This window comes from Theobroma cacao, unplaced genomic scaffold (assembly GCF_000208745.1).
Source record: "Theobroma cacao cultivar B97-61/B2 unplaced genomic scaffold, Criollo_cocoa_genome_V2, whole genome shotgun sequence".
Taxonomy (NCBI): domain Eukaryota; kingdom Viridiplantae; phylum Streptophyta; class Magnoliopsida; order Malvales; family Malvaceae; genus Theobroma; species Theobroma cacao.
This window is the reverse complement of record NW_017234759.1, coordinates 1-10,195: the sequence shown is the minus strand read 5'-3', so window position 1 is coordinate 10,195 and position 10,195 is coordinate 1. Positions and strand designations below refer to the sequence as shown.

Below are 10,195 nucleotides of genomic sequence, written 5' to 3'. Positions count from 1 at the left end.
GTATATATATATATATATATACATATGTAAATGTGTGTGTTATAGCAAATTGATGGACAATGATTTATGGTTGTAATGTACGTGAAATTTGACACATTGTACTTTGAGAATTTTCATGAATTTTATGTTGATTTTATTAGTTTAGCAGGATGGCTTTTTGTTGAGTGAGGAAAAATGTTTCTCTTGTTGCTTCGTTTTCGCTGCAGCGAAATTCATGCTCGCTGCAACGAGAAACTCTCGGGTTTGGAGGGGTTTTAAATAGGAATGAACTAAATTGCATTGTTTTGAAACAAGTGCATCATGATTTTAAATTCTCTCTAATTGTTGCTTGTTCCCTTCCTTGTTCACTCACTAGGTTTATACTCACCATTTTCAAATTCATGTTTTCAAATCACGAGGCAGCCGATAATTAGGACGAGGTGTCCTTGTAGACCTGTGTCTATCTTTTGGTAGGTGTCTCGGCATTCGGTAGTTGTATATTCATCCGAGTCCCTCCGTTGGAAGTCGAGTATTATTTTGTTATGTATAGATGAACTTAATGCAAATTTTAGATGAGTAATGCTAGTGCGAGTTGGCAATGTATATCACTATTTTGATTCAAAGTTATGAAATATGACTTAGTGATAATAGATGGAATTATAAGTAAGATAAATAATAGGCTTGCTTGGGTTTAGTGGATTACGTCCATTGGACCCATGCGCCGGTCATGGCCCAAAATTTGGGCCGTGACAGTCCCCCGGTGGGAATGCCACATAACCTCTTCATAATCACCACTTGCTAAGACTGTCAAGTTATCAAGTTCTTTCGATGGAGTAGCATTCATTGAAATAGACACGTCTTCTTGGTATACTCTTCATTCAAATCAATTTCATTTTCTCTATCTCCACTACTAAGAATGTTATATCTACTTCTCGCTTTTGTTTTAAATACTACCCACCAATCACGTCGATCTCTTTTCCTTGATGGATAACTACTATAATAAACTTAGTGAGCTTGTGCTGTTAAAACAAATGGTTCATTACTAGCAACTATTGAGTTGCATTAATTTCAACAAGACCATGCAAAAGATCTACCTTAATACCTTTTTCAGTGTTAAACCAATGACACTTAAATAGCTCAACTTTATTTATGATTTCAAAATACTCCAACTCAATTATATCCACTAAAATACCATAAAAGTCACACTCATAATCATTGTAAAAACTCCTTTTTATGCAAACCCCATTATTCATTGTCTTACGATTTTGGCCGTAATCTAGGGTGTGAAACTTGAAACCATTTACAAAGTATCCTTTGTAACACCTTATCATACATCCTGGACCATGAGAGATTTCAAGTATACGTGGGTCAATTTCATCCGCACGTGTTGCAACCTACGAACATGACATACAAGATAAAAAATTAATAATAACATAATTAATGCCTCAATGTTATTAAAAGTTCACTTATAATTTACATAAACTTACATAATTTTTAAACCATTTAATGAATCTTGCATCACGTACTTTCTCCAATTCATCTTCCGATATATGCATAACATCTCCCTTGATAATTTCATCAAACATCCTATCATCATATCCATAATTTAGTGATTAAATTCATTCTTATGATCAATCACTTGAGTTTATGGTTGAATGATACTTACTTTATATATGGGACCATCTCTTCACAATTCATTAAAACATATAGTTCAGTAGCATAAAACTCATCCTCATCTAAAATCGAGATTTATATAATGGACCAAAAGCTCGCCTAGGATGAGTGAAAATTGAAAGACGACCCTGAGAGTCCACGTCTCCCCCATCATCATTACGTGGCACTCTATTTAATCTTGTTCGCACAACAGGCTCAAAATACCATGAGCAAAACGAGGAGATTTCCTCGATAATATAAGCCTCACATATAGATCCTTCAAGTGAGGCTCGATTTTTTGCTTTCTTCTTCAAATGCTACAAAAACCTAAAAATCACAATATTTAGCAAACATAGAAAGTACCTTAAACTATTCTAATAAACTATTTGAAAACAAATAACAATTATAGTACTTCTCAAATGGATATATCCATCGATACTGGATGGGTCCACCAACCTTTGCCTTGTAAGGTAAATGAATTGGCAAATGCTCCATAGAGTTAAAGAAACCGGGAGGAAAGATCTTTTCGAGTTTGCATATAGTTTCATATATTTTTCCTTGAAAAGCTTCCATATGATCTATAGGTATTTCTGGTGCACACAAATCCCTAAAAAAGTGAGATATCCCAATAATCGCATCCCAAATTGAGTGAGGCAGCATATCACAGAAGACAATTGGGAGCAATTGTTGCAAAAAAACATGACAATCATGACTTTTCATCCCATAAAATTTGCAATCAATCTCATTAACACACCGAGATATGTTCAATGCAAAGCCATCAGGTAATCTCATTTGTTTCACCCAAGCACAAACATTTTTTATTTCCTCCTTATTTAAGGTGTACACAGTGTTATGCTCGAAAAGTTTTCCATTATTTTCCACCAATTCTAATTATGGCCGCTCCCAATACACCTTCAAATCTTGTTGTGCCTTTAAGTTGTCTTTCGTCTTTTCTTTCACATCCATCATTGTGTTGAATATATTCTCGAATACATTACGTTCAATATGCATCACATCTAGATTATGACGAATAAGAAGCATATGCCAATAAGGCAGATCCTAAAACATACTCTCTTTCACCCAATTATGACTAACACCATAACTCAAAATCTTTTGATCACCATATTTTGTTCCGAATGGGAGATTAGTAAGTGAATTCAAACGTGTCAATATTTCCTCACCTGATACTTGAGGAAATGGTAAGTCATGTTTAACTATTTTTTTAATAAATTTGTCTCTATGCCTTCTAAAAGAATGATTAGATCGCAAGAATTGTCGATGACAATAAAAAAAAAAACAAGGTTTCCTACCATGATCTAATATGAAAGCCTTAGAATGTTCCATGCAATAAGGACATGATAATCGTCCATGAGTACTCCACCCTGACAACATACCGTAAGCAAGAAAATCATTAATTGTCCATAATAATGCTGCCCTCATATGGAAATTTTGTTTCCTATATACATCATACGTTACAACACCCTCGGTCCACAATACTTTCAACTCATATATCAAAGGCTTCAAGAAAACATCTATGTTTTAACTTGGATTTTTCTTCCTTGGAATAACCATATTAAGAAATGTATATTGTTGTTTCATACACATCCATGGGGGTAAATTGTACACACATAGCATTACTGGCCAAACAGAATATGGTTTTGCAGTCGATCCAAAAGGATTGAAATCGTCAGAACATAACCCTAGTCTGACATTTCGAGGTTCCATTGCAAATAAGTCATGTGTGCGGTTGAAGTGTTGCCAAGCCTTACCATCAACAGGGTGTTTGAGGACTCCATCATCACTTTGGTTTTGCACATGCCACGTCATATATTCAGCAGTTTTGCATGACATATAAAGCCTTTGAAGCCTAGGTATAAGTGGCAAGTAACGCAAAATCTTGTAAGGTATTTTCTTCTGCTTTTTCACACTTGATTTCCTCAATTTAAACCGAGGATGTCCACATATCATACAATGCTCAAAATTAGCAGTTTCCATCCAAAATAGCATGCAATTGTTTTTTGCAAGCATGAATTTTGATATACCCAATCCAAGTTTTGCTACCTCTTTTTTCAATCTATAAAAATCAGTAGGTAAAGTTTCATCTGAAGGCAACATATTTTTTATTATCTCCAACAGTCGATCAAAACATGACTCACTCAAATTGTACTCTGACTTAACATTTAAAAGTTGCGAGACAACTGAAAGCGTTGTGTGCTTTGTGCAACCTGACCACAAAGGTTCCTCTATAGTACTTAACAAAAAGTAATAGCTAAATGCATTTGGATTTGGATCTTCTTCCATAAACCTTGACTCATTTTTACAACCATAATTGAAAGCAACTTCTAGACCTATAGCATCCCTAACCATTCTACTATATGGATTTTCTATTTCCTCATCATATATAGGTTCTCCATATTCCTCATGTTCCTCATTACTAGCATATGGTTTAATTCTATCTCTACTTCTTGATGATTGTCCAACATCATGTTCCCCATGTAAACTCCAAATTGTGTAAGCACCAATAAAACCCCTATTAAGTATGTCCTCTGTCACCTTATCCTCACATAGAAACTTGTTGTTACTACATCGAGAGTAAGGGCATCTAATTTTATTCTTCAACATAAATGTAGTGTTAGAACGTGTAAAATGAATGAATTCATTAACTCCATTTACAAATTCATCTCTAATGAATCCATCAACAGTTAAGCAACGGTACATCCAAGATCGATCTCTCATCATTTTGTAATCCTAAGTGTCATAGAATATAACAGTCAAGGGTAATTTCCACCGTTGATTATAATAAAATTTATTAACAACTACATTCCAATATGCAAAACTAAGTTAAACAATTTAAATATAATAACAAAAAAATTAACATATGAGGATAGTAAATCAAATTTCCATACAAGAAAAAAAATTTAAAAACAGTATCATAAATAAGTGTAACTTTATAAACGAGTGGATAAATTCATATTCACAAGCTTTTCTATGTATTAATTAGTATAAAATCAATTGCAACCAAGTGAGTGAAAAATGAGCAAAACTTTTTTGCTTTTCCTTTGGGATAACCATCATCACCATGAATTGGACCCCAAGTTTGGATTAGTATTTTATGATTAAAAAATTAAATAATTACGTAGGAAAGGAATTACTATTTTTTTAAAGTAAGGACTTTTGATATGTTTATTACTTAATCTGAAAGAATTATTATCTAGAAAAGAAAATAGTAAATTTTATAGAACACAAATATTGTAAATTTTTTAAAATTTTTATATATAATTGTCAATGTTTTCTTATTTTATTTGATTTATATCTTCTTCAATTTAAAGCAGCTTTCCGTTAAAAGTGACCAATTAATGTCATTACTTGACCAATTGATGAATATGAAACATAAAATTCTTAACTCTTCTTTGCTTAAATGATTTTAATTTCACATGTATATAGTTTGAAGTAGCTAATTAGGAAGAAAGGTTTTAATCACATCACTTAATTCTAATTAAGCATTTGCTAAGGTTATGGCAGCATCAACAAATCCAAGTATCCTCACGTCTAATATTAAATCAAATTTTATGTTAAGTCAGTGGTAACCATGTGATGATGTCAAATCAATCAGATTGAAGAGATCTAAAAACCCATATTATATATACAAATAAAATGGTTACGTTATTAAAGAAAGAATGAAAAGTTAAAGAGTATTTCATACACTATGTAATATTATGAGGCAGAGGTTTGTTAATTAGTTGAAAAAGAAATTCTTAATTCATCTTTACAGTTTTGATGGCGATGGGTCATGACAATGACACTTCTTTTATTATATGTCAAAGGTTGCAAGTTACAAGTCATAGCTCTTTGGGAAACTAGAGGGAAGGGCCAAAAAGGTACTGCAAAATGGCATAGGCACAGGCCGTAATCTTGAGCACTATGTTGATAATAGTGAGGTCCAAGTATTTGGTGTGGATCCTAACAGGAAGATGGAGAAGTATGCTCGGGCAGTAGCAGCAGCCTTTGGTTTACCACTAAACAATTGAAATTTCATAGAAGCTGTATGTATATGTTCCCTTTCAGACTTGTTACTAAAATTTGTGTTTACCATATTGCTATATCTGCTGCCTAGGATAATTGAAAAACAAATCCAATTTCTAAAGCAGCTATAATAAAAGGCAGCAGTAACGAGAAATCAAAAGCAGCAATAACGAGATTATGCATCATTATTCTACAAAGATCGAATTCCAAGCCGTTTTTCTTTTCATTTTCTGAATTTGAAGATGTTGACTATAAACATTACAAATCAAAAAATCCTGATGCAGCCTTAAGCACTCAAGCCATTGCATTTACCACGTTTCAAGTGCTACAAAAAATTCCCACAAAAAATGCAACAAGAGCTCACCAAAGATCCGACCCAAGATTAGTAGCAAATAGGCTTAGCAATAAGACTCTACGGTCAGCAAAACAAGAACTTTATGTGTCACGACCCAGAATTCCCATCGAGCCCGCGATAATTACCGCGATGTCTCGATTAACATTCATTACCCGGAATGCCAACCGAAACCTCGCAAGGCTTTCGCATCAGTTTTACTTCTCCCTTGTGAGCAACAGTTATTAAATACCATGTTTTAAAGAAATATAGACCATTTTCAAATCAAAAACAATTAAAAAGTAATTTCTACTACATAGGGGTATTTTGATCATTTTACCAAAAATTTTTGAACCTTGGTAAAAATATGATATACGAGTAATAAGCATCCATTTCATGTCTAAAAATACGTTTCGTTGTCTAATTCATCAATTTAAAGTGAAATTATAGCTATTCAAATTAAATAAAAATATTAAATAGAATATTCTATTTTCTTATAAAACAATATTTATAGAACTCTGCGTAAATAATTTTTGTAGTGTAAAAGCAAAATAAATTCATACATACAGTGGCACACTCAGCCAAGTATACAAAATATTCTACAATGACATATGGGCCCCCTAAATAAACATATATGTACAAGACTATAGACTTGCGATTTCTAAAGGTGCAAACCCAAAAGCAAACCCTCAACATAATCAACGGTCTACAGACTCCCCTAAGCCTGAAATGGGTGAAAAGAAGGGGTGAGTTCTTATAAACCCAATGAGTAAGTAAATTTCATCTATAACATCTAAAGCCGAGTAAATGGAGACAATTTAAAACATCTCAGTACAATATGATTCATAGCATCCAATCTCATTTCAACCCATATAAATCAATTACATTTCATCAAAAAAATAATCAACAAGGCTTATGACTTTCTTAAAAACTTAGCTCATGCCAAAAATTAGTACTCGATGATGCCTTGCACCGGGCATCCAATCGAGTCCGCCAAGGCAATTAAAAAGACATATACACATAAAACATGTTTTCACGTTTAAATACATAGCCGTTCCTTGGCGTTGGCTGAGTTTCACTTACACGTGGTGGTTCAGTGTGAAGTGAACTATAAACTTTACTTAGGAGATACCCTCCGCCCCTCTCATACTAAGGTAAAATATAACGAGATTTATCGTGCCCCTCTAATAGGCTGGTCCACGAAAACCCGCCCACTATAGCAAGCTAAATACATAACCCACCAAATCAACAAAATTTCAGCAGCATAACATGGATAATATAGTACTATCCAACCTATCAATGTAAGACAAAACAATTTATATAATTCACAAAACCACAATTTCAGCCATTCATGCTACCACAATTTCATAAGCCATCAATTCAAATCATGTATATATATATATATATAATAAGAATGTATAGCTTCCACTTACTTTATTTCAAAAATCAACATTTAGTTTCAGAATAATTTATAAATCTCATTCATTTAACTAACATTTAAAATGTAAAACATAATAATTTGCAAATTAAGTGCCTTATTCTTTAAAATCTTAAAACAAGTATAAACCACTTTAGATAATTAAGATGAACATCTGATTACTCACAATAATGGGAATAAGAAGGGGTAGGAGTACTCCTATTATCTGTCCTCTAGCATGATATCTTTGACTTTATCGGAGGGTTCAGCACCTACCCACAATACACGATACGTAATTCAATGGATTGGTGTCAAATTGTTATAAAACTATTTCAGACTCTATATGAATGCTTGAAATTGAATGAGAAATGTACGGATAGTCACTTAGAGACGGTGTTCTACGTAGGTTCAATTGTGATCGGAATGAATTTGTATTTGACCTAATTCGAACTATACACCATTAATTTAACCAAAACATCTGATTCAACTCCAAATATATTCATTACACTCCCAATAATCTAATACACCAAAGCATTACAATGAACTTGATTTTTGACTAACTTCACCATTTTTCGAAATTCATTTCGATTCCGAACTAACATACTAATCAATGTCTACAAAGTCTCGTAAATCCATATATATATCATTAGGAATCAAATCCAAGTCCATTTACTATGATTTTCTCATTTTCTATCAAGCCATTTTCTAAAGGAACTATATTTTTCAATAACCGATTTCGATATCCAACATCATAATTCATCAATTCCTAGCTAAATAACATGAAATACAACAAAATCCATCATCAACATGCCCTATAGAAAATTCGACCAAATGAGAGTGGTTGAAGAACATGTGATTTTCTTGCTTGTTTTTCCTTCCAAACATCACAAAATGACTAAAAGCACTAGGATATTATGAAATCTAGCAAAATTCATCACCAAAACTTCTCTCTCTAGATTTGGCCAAGAAAGGTTTCCTCTTGAAAACTTGAATTTCAGCCATGGAGAATGAAAAAGAATGCATGGGAAAGGTAGATCACAAGCTAAAATTAAAAAATCTTACCTTTACTTGCTTGATTCCTTGAAATCTAACAATTTCTCTTGAATTTTTCCTTCCTAGGGTTTGTTCTTCTCTTTTTCTCTTTGTTCCCTTGCTTGGCCGGCCATAAGAGTGAAATGGGAGAAGCTTAAGTCGGTTTATAAATGAAAATCATAAAAATATTAAAGCTTGACACATGTCACCACTTGATTGGTCCATGATTAAAAACTTAACCATTAAACAATTTCTCACCACCACATGTAATCCCATAATTATCCAAAGTATAAAGTGATAATAGGTGAAATTCATTGGCTTGACAAGTGTCATGGTGGTGTAAAATTTCAATTATGTCCTCATAGACACGCGAAATGACCATTTTACCCTTATACTCAAAAAATATTGAAATTGAAATTTTTCACTCCACAATTTCAAATTATGCTCTAATTAATCAAATTTAGTCAAAATATCATCCTACATTCCAATTTTGCCCTTGGGTGGCAAAATGACCATTTTGCCCCTACATTATGAAAATTCCCTATTGGACTTCAAATCAATCCTCGAACTCCGAATCACCATATTAAGACAGTCTAAGATTTAATAACTCTAAAAAACATCGTAAAATCTTTATTTGGCCTAGTTCGAGGCTTTAATCAACTTAATTGTACCACTAGGTACAATACCGACTTTTAACGATTCTTCGATACATTCACTTATGAATACATTCTATCAAGCACATGAATGACATGACAAGTATATCATAGAGTAAGGCTTGACACTACGCTCGGCAAATAGAGTCAGTAACAAGATCCCGTCCAAGCACTCACGGAAAAAAGAGAGCAAGGCACCAAGATCGACAGCAACAAGGCTCTACGCTCGGTAAAACAAGAACTCTACTCTTAGCAAATAGGCTCAGCAACAAGATCCGATCCAAGAACTCAACAAAAAGTGAGTGCAGACGCCTATTCCCTAAATAAAAATACATATAATAAAAATTAATAAAAAATAAATAAAATAATCAAATAATATAATAAAGATAAAAATTAAAAAATTTAATTTAAAAATAATAAAATAAAAAGAGGGAATAGATAAGGATTGAAGGTGGGATAACCAGCACTGAAAAGGAAGGAGAAATTGAAGCTCTTTGCACCAATCAAGAACTGGCCACCAAAGAGGAGAGAAAGATTCAAGTGTTTTTTTTTTTCAGATCTAGGGATTACCGGTGGAGGGAAAGGATATTTAGCGTTTTAGGTGACCGAGCTTCAAGCCACCGGTAGAGGGGAAGGTGAGAGAGAAGGAGAAAGAGGCAGCTAAAAAGTTTAGAGAGAAGTGAGAGGGTGGCTGAGGCTAGAGAGAGAAAGGGAAAGAAGAAAATGAAGGGAGAGAAGAAAAAAAGAGCTTTTTATACCTAGGGTTGGTAGCTATTAAATAGTGTAGTTTTGAGAGAAAGAGAAATTGCCGCATAAGCACCAAACGGTGCGTTTGGTGTGAAGCACACTAGGTTGCAAAGACAGGCCTAGGGCGCTCCTGCGTGGATCGATTTTCTTGGGTCACTATTTAAGCCCAAGTCAAGTAAAGGCTTTATTTTTTTATTTTATTTTATTTTTTTTATATAGATCTGTTGTGGCTTGGGTTGGTCCATTTTGTTTGTTCTTAGGATTATTGTGTAATTGTGTAGGATTGGGTTCAAATTATTTTAGCATAATATCCTAAAAATCTCTAGGTAATATTTTTAGAGTTAGGAAATTAATGCAAAT

General features: G+C 33.3%; 2 protein-coding genes across 2 annotated transcripts; both read right to left on the bottom strand.

Annotated features, from left to right (window-relative positions):
• Nucleotides 1-1,028: 1,028 nt before the first annotated feature.
• Nucleotides 1,029-1,951, bottom strand: LOC108663892. Its single transcript, XM_018129782.1, has 3 exons — nucleotides 1,646-1,951; nucleotides 1,467-1,566; nucleotides 1,029-1,373 (listed from the first exon to the last, which is right to left on the bottom strand). Exons 1-3 carry the CDS (start codon nucleotides 1,675-1,677, stop codon nucleotides 1,029-1,031), a joined length of 477 nt encoding a protein of 158 aa, XP_017985271.1. The 5' UTR covers nucleotides 1,678-1,951.
• Nucleotides 1,952-3,171: 1,220 nt separating this feature from the next.
• Nucleotides 3,172-4,371, bottom strand: LOC108663891. Its single transcript, XM_018129781.1, has one exon. The coding sequence runs from the start codon at nucleotides 4,369-4,371 to the stop codon at nucleotides 3,172-3,174; it is 1,200 nt and encodes a 399-aa protein (XP_017985270.1).
• Between the last annotated feature and the right edge of the window lie 5,824 nt (nucleotides 4,372-10,195).

Excerpts from the sequence above, each read along its gene's own strand:
- LOC108663892 (XM_018129782.1), bottom strand. The coding sequence starts at position 1,677 with ATGAATTGTGAAGAGATGGTCCCATATATAAA. Across the intron at positions 1,567-1,645 it reads GAGATGGTCCCATATATAAA|GATGTTTGATGAAATTATCA; the intron begins GTAAGTATCATT and ends ATATGATGATAG. Across the intron at positions 1,374-1,466 it reads TTAAATGGTTTAAAAATTAT|GTTGCAACACGTGCGGATGA; the intron begins GTAAGTTTATGT and ends TCATGTTCGTAG.
- LOC108663891 (XM_018129781.1), bottom strand. The coding sequence starts at position 4,371 with ATGATGAGAGATCGATCTTGGATGTACCGTTGCTTAACTGTTGATGGA.